At 38.3% G+C, this 20,092-nt stretch overlaps 2 protein-coding genes across 2 annotated transcripts in view; both read right to left on the bottom strand.

The window, feature by feature from the left end:
- Window positions 1-46, bottom strand: part of cers5 (ceramide synthase 5) — a 29,225-nt gene extending 29,179 nt beyond the window's left edge. Inside the window, exon 1 of the mRNA XM_008279266.1 lies at window positions 36-46. The gene's annotated coding sequence lies outside the window, so the exon portion shown is untranslated. The remainder of the gene's footprint in view (window positions 1-35) is intronic.
- Window positions 47-1,528: 1,482 nt separating this feature from the next.
- Window positions 1,529-19,584, bottom strand: smarcd1 (SWI/SNF related BAF chromatin remodeling complex subunit D1). Its single transcript, XM_008279267.1, has 13 exons — window positions 19,367-19,584; window positions 14,274-14,449; window positions 11,646-11,688; window positions 11,390-11,512; window positions 10,679-10,801; window positions 10,314-10,430; window positions 9,887-9,988; window positions 9,570-9,731; window positions 8,714-8,811; window positions 8,138-8,273; window positions 5,784-5,906; window positions 3,929-4,030; window positions 1,529-3,153 (listed from the first exon to the last, which is right to left on the bottom strand). The coding sequence occupies exons 1-13, from the start codon at window positions 19,550-19,552 to the stop codon at window positions 3,100-3,102; spliced, it is 1,545 nt and encodes a 514-aa protein (XP_008277489.1). The 5' UTR covers window positions 19,553-19,584; the 3' UTR covers window positions 1,529-3,099.
- Window positions 19,585-20,092: the final 508 nt, after the last annotated feature.

Raw genomic sequence — 20,092 nt, forward strand, 5'->3', positions numbered from 1 at the left:
GGAGCACCCTCCTCCCCACGGTTGGTCTGACAAACTTTCTCTCACTCGTTTGTGCGCAGCAGCAACAGGGTGCTCCAGGATCCAGATGCGTAGCAGCCGCTTCCTTTGACTTTCCAGTGATGTTGGAACATGATCAGACAAACCTGATGGAGCCTCTGAGGTGAAAGAGTTAACATCATTACAAGAACCGGTTCACTCAGGCTTATCACAGAATACAATCAGAGCAGCAGCTATTAACTGATTAATCATTCAGTAATCTTTAAAAAAAAAACAAAAAAAAAACCAATTAATCATTGAAATCTTTTTACAAACACAAAGTCAAACATTTGTAAAGCAGCACTTTAATCAAGTACTATAGTTTGTGTACTTCTTTTGAGATACTTTGAGTATAAAACCCACTTTTATAGACTTTTATGTAAAGTTTAGTTTTAGCTTTGATTAGTTTTAGTGTTCTATTCTGTTTTGATGCACTATCTACCTGTTTCTTCTAGATGTTTTCTTTTGGTTTTAATTCTTTCTAGCTGCCTAGTTCTGTGGTGTTTTTAATTCAATAAATTCTCAAGTCTTCCTTGATTGTCTCTGTATTGCATGTTTTCACCATCAAAGCATCTTGTGAATGCTGTTGCTATGTAAATAAAGATATTATTGTTGTTATATTTGTCAAAAATCACATACAGATTTTGCATTAAAATCTGAAAAACACACCTGATAAGCTCATGAAACACAATGATATATGCATTTCTACTATTTTAATCAAGACATCATGTGTTTCTATTTGCATAGAATAGAAATACTTGAGTAGATCTGTTTAGTTACTACTGCAAGTCTTTGACTGTGAGCATGCAAAACTGCAATCACAATGCACTATTACATATTAAACCATCCTCTTTTGACCGTACACTCAAGCAGACCTACCACATGTAACAAGGAGTCCTTACAACAGATTACACTCTGTTCTTCTCAGATAACTCCATTTACATGAGGCCAAAGACAAATTATGATTTCACAAAAAAACAGAAAAAAAAGACATATGCTTGAATTATTACTGTGTACCGTTAATCATCACACTCAGTTATCTGGTTTCTCCAAGCCCTAATGTGGCAATCACAAAACTGCTGAACTGCATCTGAAAAGAAAGAATTTAAAGTAGCTGTTTCCATCAGCGACAACAGTAAGATGCAGCTTGTGCATAGATGAATCTGTACTAATAGTTCATTTATGTATTGTCATATTTATAAGGTGTGGAGTGATGACTTGCAATAGAGTACATTTACATTGTTTTACTGCAGTAAATGATCTGAGAATTTTTTTATTTTTTTCCCTTCTGTGACTCAGTGGGTACATTTAAATTTGGATAGTTAACACAAGTCATTTCATTCAAATCATATTGGATTTAGGATTTGTTTTGAGCATTGAGATAGATAAAAAATAGCATATCTAATTCCAAAATGATCTAATTCTGACACATACAGAACTTATAACTGCTTAAAATATTAAAACATGCTTAAAAATCACCGACAACAACAGAAGCATTTTACATACCCTTTATTATAACATAAGAACATACAGAAAAATAGGTTTGGTCCATGAAAAAGTCTGCAGATTCATGTAATTCTACAGTCCCCCCAGTGTTGTGTTTTAACACCCCAGAGGTTCCCAACTCTCATTCCAAATCATGTACCTGCCCAAACCCTGATTAGTGTATTCTTGGATTTTGTTAATAAAATGCACACACGCAAAAATTTCAGCCAGGACACTCATCTTAACCTCAAAAAGGGAAACAACCATTAAACCCAAAGATGACATGTCATCAGTCAGTATACGAAGAAGCTACCACTCCTCAAATCTGCTCTGCCACATTTGTTTATGGCTTCTCTGCCTGGGATTAAATTACAATAGTCTAAAAATGCAGAAATTGTAACTATTCTCACCTTGAAAGCAACATAAATCTGACTGCATGTAGCGCTGCAGAGCAGCGGCTGTCAGATGAGACGGCCTTCTTTATACTGTGGAGAGCTAAATCGCTGGGCTCTGAGAGCGCGGGCCAATCAATAATATAAATACTGGTTCAACTATCTGAGCGTAGACAAAGACTTAAGAAAAAGATCAGCCAAGTTAAGTGATACATTTTACTTCACATCCATCTTCAATTTTTTTTCTGCTCAGTATTTACAAAACTATATAGACTAGAGGTACTCATACTAGCTACTTCCATGATAATCTGTACTAGCTAACAAGACAAGTACGGATATAATACATATTCTTAAAACAAGGATCATTGACAGTAACAAAAAGAAATAAAAAACAAAAACTACTTCATACTAAATGGCACCCTTAACAAAAGATAACCGCTTTGCCACAGCAATGTATATTCTGCTGTGATTGACTGAGCTTGTACAACAGACTGTGACACAAACTGTCAAAACAAACCGATGACAACTTAATACAAACTGACACATGAACAGCCAATGTGCAGCAAAGAAGCCCGATTGATTACAAACACAATCACAATTAATATTTATTTAAATGGGCAAGCATCTGGGGGGAAGGGTTAGGAGTGTAAAATGTAAATTTACTTTCCAAAAAGGGAACAAAGAGACACAGCCGTCTCGACACATTCCGGCTGATTTAAGATTTTTTTTTTTTTTGTTCCGGGGACGTAATACATGAAGAGTTGCCAGGTACAATCTGCCCTCTGCTTTCATTTGTGTACAATCTGTACTTTTGTGTGGACACAATGTATCAAAATGAGAGGAATGTTTCCAGGTAAGCCTTAGACATGCAAAAGAAAATAAAAAAGAAAATTGTGCTCGAGGAGCTCTGTTGTGGAGTGGGGGCAAAACTTTTCAAAAAAACCAAAAAAAAAAAAACAACAAAAACTAAGTAGAACCCAAATCGCAATCGTGGCCGAGCTGCAGGGTGAAAAAGAAAAACTGACATCCTATATAGGTGTGAAGCCATCTAGTATCTATGTCTCTCTCTAGGTTTTTCATGAAACTCTGGGAGAAATTCAGTCTGAAAATCCCACGCACACACATTAGTTGTCTCCAACAGCACAACAGCATCTTCTCATTTCCTGCTGCATGTGGACCGATTTCTTTAGGTGTTCCTGATGCCGAGCGCCTGCTCCAGCTCCTGTCGCCGCTGCTGGACCTGACATCACCAAAAGACAATGTCATGATGAAAAATGTTGAAGTCAACAATGGATATGATTAAAAACAACACGAGTAAACTGACTGCAGTCAAGCTAGACAATAAAAAACAAAGACAATCGCATAATATGATGCTTACTATGTCCATTACTGCAGTTTTGCGTGCTGACATTTGCTAATTAGCACTACAACAATCTGACCACTTTAATTCAGTGGCCAACAGATAATTAAACAGCATTACTTTTATAAAGGTACGATTGAATTAATTAGTTCAACACTTATGCCATGTATTTACCGGCTCCATATTCTCAAATGTGATGATTTGCTGCTTTTTGACCGTAAACTGAAGATCTTTGGATGGTGGCAACATTTTGAAAAGGCTCCAGAAATAATAGACATTCTTCACTAATTTTTGATGTCTTTCTGACATAACGCTCGACAAATTGAGAAAATAATCAGCAGACTATCCGGTGATTTACATGTAGCCCCAGGACAGACAGCTCTAGCGATGATATTTCTAAAAAAAAATGAGGAACACTACTGATATCATTGTGTTAATTAAAAGGCAGCCTTATGCATGAAACAATTGATTACCAAAGTCATCACTATTTATTCTTGAGAACCATGAATGTCTCTACAAAATTTCATGTCAATCCTTCACATAGCTGATGGATTAAATATTTTATACTGAACTGGTAGGACTTTGTTACTGGCATAGCTAGAAAGAACAACCACAAAATATGAGAGCAAGAACAAAAAGAGGAATAACTGATTACCTTGGAGTAGAAGTAGCGACAAACTGCCTCCTGAGCCCACGGCTGGTAGTAAAACTCGGCCCTTCGCTCCTCTTCTGGGTTTCCTACCACATCTGTCATGGTCTGTTAACAGAAAAAGATATTATTAGACCAAACTACATCTGAACTAGTGCTACAGCTGATAAATTAAAGAGCACAGGGTCTTTATAGGGTCGACTGGGCAGCTGCTGTGAGAGGAACCAGCGAACTTCAGACTGAATTTGTCCAATTTTACAGAGATTCGGCTGAACAAACACTGCGGGAGGGTGACAGGCTGGTCAGCAGTTAATCGGCTCACTCAGCAGACAGAGGGGGGTGAACGTGCATCCAGTCGGACATGTTATTAAATGTTTCATGCTCTATTTTACCGTTACACCTGAGTGAGCAGCATGAGCCTTGTGTTTGGAGGAGGAGCTTGTGCGCAAGATGTCAAGATTCCCGTTTCCGTAGTTGAACAGTGGATTTAAACTCAAGTCACTGTGACACAGCAGAGCACAGCAGGGCCAAACACTGTTAAGTTCAAACTGTTACTTTGAGTCAAACATAGCAAAGGACATCTTAATGTTTGTGTTTTTTAAATATGACTCGTAACATTTGAATTAATGCACACCAAGTACATTTCATTAGTTATCATCTATTTGTGTTATACAGGTATGGTATTTTGAAGTGCTTTTGAAGGTCCAGCCCATTATAAGTTATAAAAATGCAAACAGCGCTATTTTTCAAAGATTGCCAAGCCTGGAACATTCACTGAAGAGACTGTCTGATACCACTGGGACTTAAACGAAAGTTGCGCTTCATTTCTGTTGTGTCCAATCTGGTACAGTTGCAGTTGAAGAACCTTTAGAGCAGGTTCAATAACATCAGTGTCCCTGACTCATTGTTATAAAGCTGGTATCAAGTCTCTATTTCATATGAGAAGGAAGGAAAAATGTCAATTTCTGCTGGAGTTTTTAACTTATTATTCTCGTTCAGTGATAGGAAAGAGACTTATTGAATTTCAAAACTCTCCCCAACGCCTCTCATGCATAGAGCCCAGGGTTGCTTATTTTGACCTTACAGTTTTACAGCTGGTACTGACTGAATTTAGGGAAGCTTTTTTTTTTTTTCCCAGATAGGAGTTTTAAAAAAAATAGCCTAGGGCTTAAGGGTTCATAGTGTTTCTGCTTCCCTACATTCCTTTATGTCTAGAAATAAACCATCCACAATGGGCTTGCAGTTGTTGTATGCAAATAAGTTTTACAGGCTCTTAGGTCAAGTGTATTTTTTTCTTTTTTTTAAATATAACCTGAATCACAGACATGCCCCAGGAAAAACAACACAAAAGATCCCATCTCTACAGTGGGGAAAAAACATGAAATAGGCGTCTCTTGTATAGAGCAGACAGAAATAAAAACGGTGGAATTGCACTATGGAGAAACAGAATAACAACTGAAAACGATGAGTCACGTCCCCTCTACTGGAAATGCCACACAACTTTACATCTTTCTGCTGCGTTGCATTCTGATCTTTCGAGGTTACTGTCAGTGGAGAAACGGGTACTGCTGCTTCTTCATCTTTCTGATCCACAAGGGGTTTCTTCCTGAATGACTGTTGAGCATTCAGGCAAAAAGGCTAACTCAGCATTTAGTCATCAAAATGACTGATGCCATGACCCCATATAAATGTGTTCGAAACATTAGGTGACTGAAAATGTTTTCCCCATTTAAAGACAAATGCTACATTCTAAATAGACAATAGCTGTCATATGTACCAAAGCAGAAATAACATGCTATCTAATGTGATGGTGGACCAAAAATAAAAGACTTTAAATGTAAGTTACAATGAGCAAACTCACCTTGAGGTCTCTGCACTGGGACTGCAGCCAGTCGTTGATAAAGCCCTGAGGATCTCTGGCAAAACTTAACATGAACTCTCTCTGGGTCTTCAGCTGGTTAATGGTCTCAATGGTTTCATGGATCTGAGAATAATGAAAAGAGAGGACCCGTCACTTAAATAGTCTTCATTTGATGTGGTTATTCTAATAGAATAGCAGAAACACTGGATATCTGAGGACAGCTGTTTAGTATGCCCAAGTTCAGTGGTTCCAAAATTGGGTTACATCAGGGCATCCCTTCATCATGGCACCACAAAATATATGAGCACTTTTAGTGTTGCAGTTGCACAGATAAATCTGTTCCTTTGTTTGCTTGGACAGTTGCCATTTCTGACTCCCACGGAACTTGAAAACCTGCCACAAAGTGTGTTGTCTTACTATAACAAATGGCAACTGTGCAGCTGTTGTCATCAGTCTTAGCTGTGGTAAAACTGCACATTTAACTGAGTTTTAGTGTAGAGATTTAGATGTTAATTGCTTATTTTTTTTCTTTTTGATACATTAAAAACATAATAAAATTGTGGTTAACTTAGAGGCCACTTGTTTTTAATTCAGTTACATCATTAAAAATGTCCAGTAAAAAAAAACAAACACTGCAGTGCTTTGGGCCTATAGTTACACTATGGAGTTTTTTTGTTGTTGTTGTTACACTAGTTATGATATAAAACAGTTTTTTATGAGCAGATGCCCTCCATGTCTGTAATAATGTGACACATACTCCTGTGGATGTTTCAAACTATTTTTGTGATCTAAAGGTGGTGCCAAAAAATGTTGCAATGCGCAAACAAAGACGAAAGAGGAGAAGGCTGCTGGCAAGTAAAAATGGATATAAACAATGCAGGTTTCAGAATGTTAAATAAATCATCTTGCTAATGTTTTCTCAAGGGAGGAAATGCCTTCAATGCTTTTGTGAAAAGTCATATATATGCAATGCATTTTAGTGAGTAGTAGTACATTTAAAAGGTACCTCTGTTTTTTTATAATAAAACTTCACAAGTCTGACTGATGAAGCCTCACTTTGTACTCAAGGCTGTTAAAACTAATGTATTTTACAAAAAGTTGGAAAAGAAGAGGGTCACCCTTACTTGTATTTTTAAAAAAAGAAAGAAAAAAATGAAGACAAATCTTTAACTGGCCAACCACTTAGATGTGATTAGGTTGGACCCAGGTTCTGACCGTGAAACAGGTCCCATCTCTGGTTTATATGATCCCCAAAGTGTCAAAATCCGTAACAAATACAGAGAAAAGTCAGACATGCTAAGCTACCAGTCAATTCTGATTTTGGACTCAGCAGGAACAAGGTGTAATCCTCTCCAAACCTAAAATGAAGTATCAAAACAAATGCTGCCAACAAACTAAACAACCTCTCCGTATTTACATTGCTGAGCTGTCTCAGAACAAAGACTACACAGAGGGACCTCCTTTAGCAGAATGGCTTTGTACCTTATCAGTGTGATTACAGCTATCCCAGCCAAGGTAATGGCTGCTAGCAGGAGGTCAAGGAGACCTGACTGACCTCAAAACTGGGAGGAAAAAAGGCAATAATACACAGGCAGCAATTTGAAGGAGCAGGTATGTGTGAAATTACCCTCAGCAGGCCCACAAAATGGTAGAGATTCAACATGGTGGGCTCAGTGAAAGAAGGGTTTATATAAGGAGGAAAAAACACTTTCACATTTGTTTTAAATTGCTTGAACTGGCCTCAAAACAGATGTTCTCACGTGGCAAACTGAGACTTGCATCTTAGAAACAGATGTTCACTGATACAATATGATATGAAAGGTATGAATTATCTTTGACTTCTAGCACATCTCTAGAAGTTTTTGTACAGAAGGGGGCGATTTAGTTGTTTAAAAGATCAAAACTGCACAAAAAAACCCAACAAGGAAACAGGAAACACAACTCCCACTGCACACACACAACTCTGTAAAACTCCTTAAACAAACAAAAGAGTTTTTCCTGGCTCACAGTGGGCCTTTGGGGGTGACTACCAGCGACAATAGGCCAGATCAGTCCATGTACAGTAAAATAAGTCTGTGTTACCTTGTTTTCCAGAAATCTATGCATTTTCAGTTATTTCTCAATATTTGATAAACAAAAATGTTACATTTGAGCAAATTAACAAAAGTGTTTACATTTTTTTATTGTCACTTTTTTTTTTGTATCATTTTGGGGCCGACTGTTATTTGGTGCTGGCTAAAATCTCTTCGGGGACGCCAAAAATCCCTATATGTGGGAATAACTTTATATAAAACATACAATAAAACATAACATCTGCAACAAAAGAGCTGGCGATTGTTGGCCAAGGTCTCTACCTTGTTATCCAGTCCTGCGATTTCCTGCTGACTGGCTGTGGAGAGCAAAAAGGAGTTCATCTGGGTCTTCAGTGTGTCGTCCACCTCCACGTCAATGTCATAGCAAGCAGTCTTCTTTTGGTCATTGGGGTCCACACTATTAAAGCAACACGGTATATGCATTATATTTAGTTTTGGTCATTAAATAACATTAGAAGCAGGTTATAAAATCAACCAACTCAGCTCTTATGTTGGGTAAAATCTTCATTTCTTTAACACTTTATGAGCATCTATTACTTATGGCTATTCAAGACCAGAAAAGTCACTTCAAATGAAAGAAGCACTCACTCAGTAGACTGGTTAGTCAATGTAAAACTCAGTGGCACCCATTTGATCAGTGTCTCAGCATTCCAGTCTTTTGAAGTTTCAGTTTGCTATGTTTTTTTTTTTTACTTTGTTCTGACAGTGCATAGCCAGACAAACAAGGAGAAACTTAGAAAATAAATGGCTGATTAATCAGTTTAGAAAATGATTCCTAGTTGCAGTACTCTTAGTTGTGGTTTAAGACTATCTCTTACATTATCTTAATGAAGTTACCTGATCACATGGTTGATGATGATGGGCTCTGGGGGCATCAGGAGTGCATGCAGGCGCTGTGGGATCTCAGAAAATTTCATTCGCTGAGTCTCAAAGATCTGCAAAATGAAGGCAAACCACAGTTATTGCACAGTACATCATTTTAGTCTTAGACAACACTTGTTGGACTAAAGCATCCACCAAATATAGACCAGTCAAACTTTGGTCCACATTAAGAATTGGTTTCAGTTGTAGCTAACTCAGTGCAGATAACAGTTTTTTGTTGTGCTGCTCTGTCTCTTTTGTGTCAGATATTGCTTTTGTGTCAGCAAATAGACTGTTTGCATCATTGACTTACAAAACAAATTTTCAGCTTTTAAAATCACCCCTCTATTCTAACTTTTTATATTCCAAATTTTAACAGTACGGTTAGAACAAAGTATGATTATCCAAGGTACTAACCATACAGACAATATTTATCTCACACATTAACTGTGTAAGAATTTAACATTAACCATCCATAATGCTGTTTGTCTTGGCAGAGCAGAAAAAAAGCACAGAGAAACAAGTAAGTGACCCAGAAAGAGAATGAGTCTCCATACAAGGACAAACAGAGAGACAGCAAGTCTGTACAGCATCCAAAACAGGAACCAGGACAATTTTTAGACTGCCGATCCCTCTAGCTTCAAGAACCACCAACAGTTTGTGTTCATGATGTTTAAAGTGCACAAGGGCCTCTTTTGGTGAGTTTTAACCCATTAAGACCCATTACAACATACACATACCTACAAGAGTGTTTAAAGGGCACCTTTGGTCTTAATGGATTAAAGTAACACAATCAAGTAATCATGATGTGTAAGAAAGTGGCTCCTCTCACCTGCTGCAGGTATTTGTCACAGTTGATGAACTCGCGCTCATGTGGGTCTTGGAGTTTGTGGGTCTTGACGTACTGCCAAAGGGCCTGAATGATGACAGGTCTGGTCTGGGTGTGGATACCCAACATACGAGCCAGTCGGGGGTCCAGCTTGAACTGAGGGGGCTTTATGATAAAGAGACATGAATGATGGAATGGAGGGAAGATTAAAGCAGGGTGCTGTTACATATCAGCATCTCCACTACTTGAAAAAAAATGTAACTGAAGAGCACTTAAAGGAAACATTACTACAAAGAAACAGTGAACACGTGAGCATTTACCTGGTAGTCAAGCATGAGCAGGACCGTGCAGCGAACACCCACGTCACCTGGTCTCTTCACCTGGAAACCATCAGTCTCCTGGGTGGTGGCAGTCCTATGCCACTAAAATGGATACAAGGAACATTTAAGGAACAAGTAGTGAATTTACTTATCAGCCTATAAACTTTTGTCCACAATTTATTGAGGTTTTCTTGCAGTCGTCACTGCAGCAACACCAAATATTGTTTGGACCACCAAAGAACCAATTAATCCAATCAAAATCAGTCTATTATCAACTTAAAATAACAATAAAATCTAGATAAACAAACAATTTTTAAAGTGGAAAATGTAGGATTAAAACTGCTCTTTTCTCAGAAGCACAAAAACCGACACATATAACAAGAAGAGAAAGCTTTTGCTGATCAATCAATTAAATAAATTCTCTTACTTCAACAAGGTGATTATCTGGACCGTACAGATCTTTGTCCAGCTCGATCACCAGGGACTTGAAGAATGACGAGAACTTCCTTTTCTGTTTGGTGGCTTCATACTTGGAAACAGCTGTCTGTAAACAAAATAAAACATTTGTCTCATTTTTTTTTTCATGAAGGATGAGATCTTAAAAAACATGAAAATTTTTGTGGAAAGCCAAAATTATCATCAATGCATCCCAATACAAGTAATTTATGGAAGGTATTTTGGTGGGTTATTTTGACTACAACGTGACAAAAATATGCCATACTGACGTCGGTAACCACAAAAAATTAAATCAAGTTTTAGGAAGTTGAGCAAAATTTCAATCAAGAAGCTTACGTCTTCCAGCAGACGCCCTTCCACACGTAGCTCCCATGATGCCACTGTGCCTTCTCCGTCCTCAGCATCTGGTTTTGCAGGGTTGAAGGTGTTGGATATAAAGATCCGAAGCTTTCTCTTTTGCTGAAAACAATCAATCAAAAAAAACTTAAAACTCATGTCACCATTGCCACTCAATCACCACAGAATTTATAACTACACTGATAATCAGCAGAGGTTCAGAAATTTCCGTTTTCAAAGCCCATCTGCTCTTTAAAATCCCAAAGCTTAAGTTCTGTGTCATTTGACGAAATAAATTATGTTCAAGGCAAGGATTAGATGAGATTACATTGGCTCTGATCACATGCAGCTTAATTTAAGGTAACATCAGTGAAACAACTTAAGCAGAAATTTATCAAATAAACCTTACAATAACGCTAACATCTCGTTCGCAGCGACATCATCATAAAACCAACGATCAAGCAGAATCGGTATCTTAGAAACAAGACATCAGAGGTAGTTCAACAGTGAGATCACAAAAACAAACAAACCCACCTTGACACGGCAACCTGTAAAACGTATATATTTGGATAAACAAGCTTTTATTCAATGCAATTGTCCAATTACAGGAAGCATGAAGACCCCTGAAGTTCTGAATGGCTTGAAAGGTAATTTAAGGTCTGAACTGGAGTGATTTAGAGCCCATAAGGGATGGGTATAATTGAAACACACCTTAATGGGCCTCTTGAGGGCCTCCTGAATATCCAGCCTCTTGCGCATTATGGTCTGGTCCAGTTTCCTTTCAAAAGCCAGTAGATCCATATAAGCCTGAGACTCTGGGACCAGTTCCCTGATCTGAGACACAACATAAGATACTGGTGATCACAGCCTAAATTGATGTTCAAATTGACGAGCAAAACAGTCTTGCCAACATAATCACAGCAAGTATTAATGGATTTCCACGCGCCACAGTTTGACTAATACTCACCCTCTGAGGTAGAATTTTATCAGCCATCTTCTTCTTCTTTGTGCTGTAAAAACAAATAACCAAAACAAGTTCATTTAAATGCGAGTCAGAGTGGTTCAGCATATCTTTATAAAAAGACAAAGAAGCTAGCTGAATTCTTAAGTGCGATACCTGAGTGACAAACACCCACACAAACACACAAAGAGACACGCTGCACTAACAACAATAATTCAGTTCCTCATCCAGAGGTCTGCACTGTGTTCAATAATTCTGCAGTGCCTGATTTAAATGGTGCAGGTGAAGGACTTTTACTGAATTGTGGGCAGTCAGCATCCTATCAAGGTTAACATTTTTACATGAAAAGATGACACTATTTGGACAAACAAATAGCCCAAGATCTAAAGATAAAAAAAAAAAAGAAAGAAAGAAAGAAAGAAAGAAATTCAGCAAACCCTCACATCTGAGAAACTCAAGGCAGAGTGTGTCTGCCATACTGAATGAAACAAAAATAGTCAACACTGTTGCTGAATATTTGTTTAAAAAAACATGTCACCAATCACACTCTTTATCATGCAGTTCCATAGCAACGATGCTTTTGGTAAGCTTTAAAACATTTGGGCATGTTTCGGTTCACATTTATCACATAAAAGCTGAGTAACTCTATTAGTGCTTTTAATTAAAACTTAAGCTATTCCTTTTCACTGATAAGACTGGGTGTGTCTCTTTTGTTAATTTGAAATGGGAAAGACATTTTCTTGATTTCTTGCAGGAAACATTATTGTGGCTAACAATAATCAGAAACTCAACAGGCACGGGCATGACGGTCTACAGGCGTAAACTGGTGCAAAAACAGACTCATGCTGACATCTGATTACACCTTGACAATTTATTCCCCAAAATCTGCTGGCAGGTTTGGAAGAAATGTTACCTTTAAAAAAGAAAAGGTGCCAACATTAAACAATTTGTCAGAACCACAAAACTGCAAAAAAAAAAAAAAAAGTGAAGAAAAAAAAGGGGAAAAAAAAAAGAATTGTTGGATTTTCAATTTTCCAAAAGGTCTTTGAATGTATCATGCATGATCTGAAGGTCTCTGTGAAAATAACCAAATTTAAGCTTAAACTTGTGATGTTTCATCAAAATCAAGTCATTCTACACGTCATCTTAAAAAAATACCAAAACTTTAAGCATTCACACAAAGCACAAAGATTCTGTAAAAAAAACAAAAGATTCTGTGCTCCACAGCATAACTAAAAAGCCACTGGTGGCTGAATTGCAACTAAAAGTCTTGTGACAATAATCCAGGGACTATTCCACTAAACTGCAGGATGTGTTAACAAAAAGCAGACAGAAGACAGATATGGAGACAAATTCCAAATGTACAGTTGTCTTCAAATGTATTTATACCCTTTCATTAAAGAAAAGGCAAAATTCACAATATTCTTAATTTCTCACAAAACAGTAAATGCTGTTACGTGTCACAGTCGCTTTCTTACATTTATTTTGTACAATTTGATTTTGTAAAAAGACAAATACTCTCCAAGGCAAAAGCGTGTAAAAACACTTCACCAACACCACGAAAAGCTTCGTTTTTGAGCTTCACTCTTGCAAATTCTGAAACCAAAACAGCGCATAGGGCCTCACTCTGACGGTTTTTACAAGAACTACAGAAAACAACTTTTTATCCAACTTTTTAACTAACTTATTTAACTTACATTTTTATTAACTTATTCTCATCAACTTTAAAGACAGCACAGTCTTTGAGAGTACGGAACTTCAGAGGGCTGCATAAAGAATGTTTTGCCAGTAACTTCACTCATCATGTTGCTTATATACAGCTTACACCTATGGCCTAAACCTAAAGATAAATTCATCAGTACAACTGGTAGCTACATTCATGCATACTCCACAGAAAGAAAAAAGTACAATGCAAATCTAAAATAAAATACCCCACATTACAGACATATTTGTTTGGAAAACCTTTTTTTTTCCCATATCGGCCGGGCCCTAGAAAAAAGTAGTAATAAATAAAAAATTGCTAAATTGCAGTTTAGTGAAGTAAGAAATTGTTTTTTAATCGTGGATGAAAAGAATATTTAAAAAAGAAAAGAAGAAAAAACTGTCCTGGACAAATTAGAGCACTTTGCTGATGAGCAGTGGGCCAAAATCAAAATACCTGTCAACAAGTGCAGAAGATTGATTGAGAGTTAAGGAAAACACTTTGATTGCAGTGATTGTCTCAAAGGGTTGTTCAACAAAATATTAGTTTATGGGTCCCACCATGCTTCGTTTTTTTAAAAATATGAAATATTTCTGTTGAACCACAATTCAAAAGTAACGTTAAGACTTTCATAAAATTTGTATTTATTATTACTTTTGTCAATTTCAACGACTGTACGTAGTAAATTTCCAACACTATGTATAGCAAACACCACACTTTTTTTTCTCCTTTTTTTCTTTTTCTGGAATTTTTCTCTTTATAAGTGGGTTATACTGCACATAAGACACTGTAAAGTTCTCTACTTCTCGCCATGGTTGTGCTGTTTCCTGAGAGGTGTAGGACTTTATATTGCAGGAAGTAAAAATGTGACTGAGAGCACCTTCTTGGGGATCAGAGGGTTAAAGTGAAGCAACATGAGTTGAGGGACTTACTGCTGGTTGCGGTTCTGCTGCTGGACCTGCTGAATCTGTTGGGGGGCCGGCCTCTTACGAGATGGGTCCATGACGCCAGGCATCCCAGGGCGAGACACAGGGCTACTGCCGTATCCTGGGGGGCCCATAGCTGGTCCCTGTGGAGTCATACGGCTGGATGGAGGCATGCCTGGTCTCTGCAGAGAAAAGATAGGAAAGCTTATAGATTATCAGTGCCTGAAAGAAGATTTACAGGGCTGGAGGGACTAGCTGACTTTGGTTATCTAGAAATCTACATGAGGGCTGGACTGAAAATGTTTTGTTTGTTGATGTTTTTTTTAATGGAATATTATCTCTGGCTACAAAACATGAAGCTGTGGAAGTTGTGAAAGTCTGTCCCTGCTGGGTAGGTAATACTAGCTAGCCAGCTATCTGCAGCTGTTAGGCTAATGTCAATACACACTAACAGTACAGATGAAATGGTATGTTAAGCAGCCATTTCAGTTTCTCTCCTTCTGCACTCAAATTGATCATTACAGTGGAAGCATAGTGCACAGCTGAATTAGTTCGCACTGCCGGTCTATGTGTTGCTGTACAGAACATCATTTGTTTTTTAGAAAATGCATATTGATCAGTGTAGCTGTGTTATTCTTACACAACTTTTGTAAGTTTTTCATGTATTTGAACAATAAAAAATAAGTGGCCTATAACAAGTAGTGCACAATGTTATATTCGGAAAAACATCATGGCTGCTCACTTGTTGAATGTCAGAAATGCAAGAAATTCAGTCTCCCAGGAAAAATTATAAGAGGTGCTTCACACAATGCTGTAATCTAAATATTAGCACTAAGTGAATGGAAACAAGGAAATTCTGGACTTTGTCAATCAGTGTCAGTGTTCAGCTTTTGTTTTTAAATGTCAGAATTTGTTATCAGTAATTTGCAGTAAAATTTATATTTTGGTCTTTAGACTAGGCAAAAAAAAAAAGAGGTCACGTTAAAGACTTATTAATAGCACAATGAGCACATTAACTGGTAATGACAATTGTTGTTTGTTGCAGCCCTAAAATGTATGCAATCTGATAATGCACACAGTAACCTGTAAAAGAGCCTTGACCCACATACAAATGGACATGAGCCTCCCACTCAAACAGAGAATTGTACTGGAAGTAACCTGCTTGCAGTCTAACCCCAGGACTGTGACAATTGTGAGAATTTAGCACTGGCACCACCCGTGCACACTGCATACCTAAACTGCACATTTGTAGCTACAACGGTAGCTCGAGTACTGTGGCTTAACAACAGTGCACTGCTACAGCAACAAAGCAACTGCAAGTCACATTGGAAAATGTTATTCAAAAAGGGAAATAAATGTGTGCAAAGAAAATAATGATACACATCAGTCACACTTAAAAAAAAAAAAATAAATAAATACAGGTGAAATAAGTGATCCCTTATTAAGTGAAATTTGTGGACATCCTCAAACATTCTAATGGATAACAGGGGTCAGACAAGCTAATTATGGCTGCAAATTAAATATATAATATTTTTGCTGCTAATTAACCTTGTGGTGTACGGGTTGCTGTGTATATAAAAAGTTTCAAATGCAATAAGTGCCAAGTAAACAAACTGTATATCCAAGGTCAAAAGCTAATTAAACCTTACCACCAATTCATTTTAGTCCTGGACATTGTGTAATGTGGTGGTTACGTTTGCTATAGGATATAGAAATAAACCGATCTGTGTCATAATGTAACTGTAACTATGCCTGCAAAACATTAGCAGCACATTTCCTGATGTAAATGTATTCATTATAAACTAATTAAAACCAATTTAGCATTAAGACATTTTCTAACTACAATAAAAACAAGGCATACAGCTCAGCAAGCTCGACAACACTATAACACTCTTTCTATAATCAAATCCATATACTTAAATATTTCCGGCTCCCTTTAAGAAAAAGTGTCAACAATTTTGCATGCCTTTTAGACAAGTAAACACAAAAGAAACATCACAGCCAACTCACCAAACCATGTGCTAAGAACTCAAACAGACGGCTTCTTGTATTTGACTGCATGTGTGCAGGCAAGAACAGCAGATAAATGACAAATCACTGATAGCAGCTTTTCCTCCAGCACAGTGCAACAAATGAGACAGATGAAGGCAAAACACACTCTCTCCTGTGCCTATGGTAGAGCGTTGAAGGGAGGAAGAGTGACGGACACCCGACTCCTCAACAATACAGGCCAGATGAATGGGCTCTGCCTTTTCCACACAGTGCGATGTAGGCAGAAAGGGGCTGAATGTCAATCATTTAGTGCTTTTTACACTATACATTGGTACAACCTTGGTTTGCCTGAGAACAACAGGAGATCTGCAGTATTCAGAGTATGAAGCCTCTTTGACTATGTAGTGAAAGGCTGCTTGTGTGAGTGAAAGCAGCCAAGGACACTGGAGAAAAAAAGATGTTACATACTTTCACTGAACTGTGTTTCAGGGTGGCAGTAGCTAAGCAGAAAACTCTTCAACTGCTGTGGATCAGTGATAAATTAGTTATCATTTCTATCATGATTTTAAGTACAATCATGACATTCTAAGAGACAACATATTAGATGAAGGCGACAGGCTCCAAAACAATATGAGCAAAGTAAAAAACCCTGGACCACAGAAATATCTTTAAAAAGTTACAATCTAATACCGACTATGAACTGATATTATGTGCTTATAAGGGACCTACAATATGCAATACAGTAACCACTTATTGTTACTGAGCTTTCTTAAGCAAAATGCATCCAAACAATAAACAGACGGAGCACAAGGGCAACTTTAAAGTCATGCATTTGAAAACATTTGGGGTCAAGCCTCACAAGGAAAAGTACGTATGTATGTGCAGAGTTTGACGACAGAAAGAAACTTTCAGTTTTAATCTGCAAAGGGAGGAATGTTTGACCTTGAATCTGTAACATAAAAACTAGGAGAAGCATGAGACATCTTGTATCAGGCAGTTAACTTTTAAAATGAACAAGGTTTGCATATTCATAGATTATGTAAATGTACAAGACACAAATTATTATTTCTAGCAGAGCCTTTTTGTCTAAAACATCTATAAAGGGGATTTTTAAAAGTTACATCCCTAGAAAATCAATCACTTTATGGTTTGTACTAAAAGTCCAAAATTATCTTGCAAACTATTACTTATGTCTATATCAGGGATCTCCAACTCCGGTCCTCGTGAGCTACTGTCCTGCAGGTCTTAGACGTTTCCGTACTGCAACACACCTGACTCAAATTAATGGATCTCCAACAGCTTGTTGTCAAGTTCTACACAAGTCTATACATCAAGCAAGATCATGTTGTCTGCTCTTGAATTAGTACTTGGGTTTCTTCTTTTCAGACATTAACAAGTCTGTTAATGATCCACTAATTTGAGTCAGGTGTGTTGCAGTACGGTACTCCAGAAATTCAAAATTTTATTTTCTAATCAATGAGACCATCTGACACCATATCAATATCATATATATTAACTTTCACATTCTTTATGTTAAGGCAAGAACAAGGTATAACTGCATTAAATTTGCAAAACATTTGAGATTTACAAATAGATTTACAAATCCGATCACATTCTGCATGGTGTATGGCATTATCTTCAATGAACAGAAATCAATTGTTTGTTGCATTTTCACCTCAATTTTTGATTACTCAACTGTAGTTTTTTTTTAATGTATAAAATGTAACATTTGCTTTATTGATGCTACTAACTAGATGCCACGGAGCTACAATGTGCAGACGGGAGTTTAACCTAATATCTAGATATCTCTAAAAATCACACCAGGATTACGTGGCCTTCTTTTAGGACGAAGCAACTCTTAAAATAGACAAGTTGGCAGAGACAGAAAACTTTTAGCAACAGAATCTGTAAATAGAATAGTTCTATCGTCTTTAACGTCTGCATGTAATAGCAAAAATGACTGCTACTAGAGATTTGTCCATTACGGATAAATTTGTAGGGGTTTTTATTTTTCCCTATCAATTCTTTTGCCTATAAAATGATTGTGAATTGTAGGACCTCTTCTAATTTCCAACAAAGTGACACCTTCAAATGCCTTGTATTGTCTGATCAACAACTGAACATCCATAAATATTGAATTCACATGACAAAAAAAAATAAAATAAACAGAAAAAGTTTAGGCAAAGACAAATGACTGAATCATTCATTTATCAAAGGTTGCAAATTCATTTTCTCTTTATGGATGATTCGACTCATTGTTTCAGCCCAGAAATACAGGATACTGTTAACTTCGAAGACGTAAATTTCCACACACATAAAAAATCCTCCTAGCTACCTATATGCGCAGTTAATGCACGTATCTTGGATGGTGAAAGCACGAAGACCTCAAATTAAAATATCAGCAGTTCTCCAGAGTAACCATCTTAGTCCACTGACTTTGTTGTGTAATACCATTTCCACCGAGGTGATAGTCGGTTCACCAAATGCACGTTTCTTTTGTAATATGAAAACACTATCTGGCTTGCAGCAAACTACACCGAGTACACACAGGGCACAGTCGGGTCCTAGCTGAAACTTCCCCTGTTGTCCACGTTTCTGTGTTTTGGAGATTTGCATTGATACAAACTGGTGATGGTGCAGTGCATTCATTCAAAAGTGAACTGGATTGTAAAACTTTTGAATTCACCAAATGCGTGAAGTCACTGAAGTACGACGTATAAACATTAAAGGCTTGGTTTCTTACATTGTTTGCAAACTACTTGAACTCTATTAATGTGTTTTCAAAGGGAAAACTGTTCGAAACACAGTTAGCGGCGTTAGCAGGCTAAGCTAACTGGCTGCTGTGACCAGCTAGCTAACCTTAATGTTAGCAGGCGGGAGGGTTAGCAAATTCAAACAACAAACAAACTCTGATAGTCATTCAAAGTGGCCGGTTAAAATGTTTCTGATGGGTCGCCGCTTTTCGACGGGGCTAAGAGTGAGGACGAGCTGTGGCCCGCTACGGTGATGGAGGTTAACGTTAGCCACCAGTGACAAAGCAGCGGTGAGCGGCTTTGTTCTAGCGGACTGGCTAACGCGTCAGCAGCAAAGATGGAGCGATATCTCACCGGGTACCCAGGCCCGGGCATCGGGGAGCGGTACATGTGGTTCTGCGCTCCGGACGACGGCCCCATTCTTCCAGAGGGAGTCCCGGGCCCCATGCCTGGTCCTGCACCCGGTACCGGAGGTCCTGGTCCCATTGCTCCACCACCACCACCCGTCGGTGCCGACTGAAACCCCCCTCTGGCCGCCATCTCCTCTCTGAATGTCGCCGCCGGTGGAGGCGCGGACTCCGCGGAGCTACCGCGAGAGCGAGAACGAGTTTTGGATGGCCTTCGCGACGCCACAGCGACCCCTGCTGTTAGTCGGTCGTACTGCAGCACAATAGTGACTGACGATGATGAACAATGAGTTCGTCCGGTATACCATCCATCCATCCATACATTACATTAATCCTCACTAGGGTCGCGGAGGGGCTGGACCCTATCCCAGCCGACTTAGGGTGAAGGCAGGAGACAGGTCGCCAGTCTATTGCAGGGCTACACTTAGAGACAGACAACCAAGCACACTCACATTCACACCTATGGACAATTTAGAATCACCAATTAATCTCAGCATGTTTTTGGACCTTGTGGGAGGAAGCCGGAGAAAACCCACGCTGCACGGGGAGAACATGCAAACTCCACGCAGAAAGATTCCGGTGCCCCCACCAGGACGCGAACCGGCAACCTTCTTGCTGCGAGGCAACAGTGCTACCAACTGCACCACCTTACAGCCTCCGCTATACCAGCATG

Source organism: Stegastes partitus, unplaced genomic scaffold (genome assembly GCF_000690725.1).
Source record: "Stegastes partitus isolate 25-593 unplaced genomic scaffold, Stegastes_partitus-1.0.2 Scaffold151, whole genome shotgun sequence".
Taxonomy (NCBI): Eukaryota; Metazoa; Chordata; class Actinopteri; family Pomacentridae; genus Stegastes; species Stegastes partitus.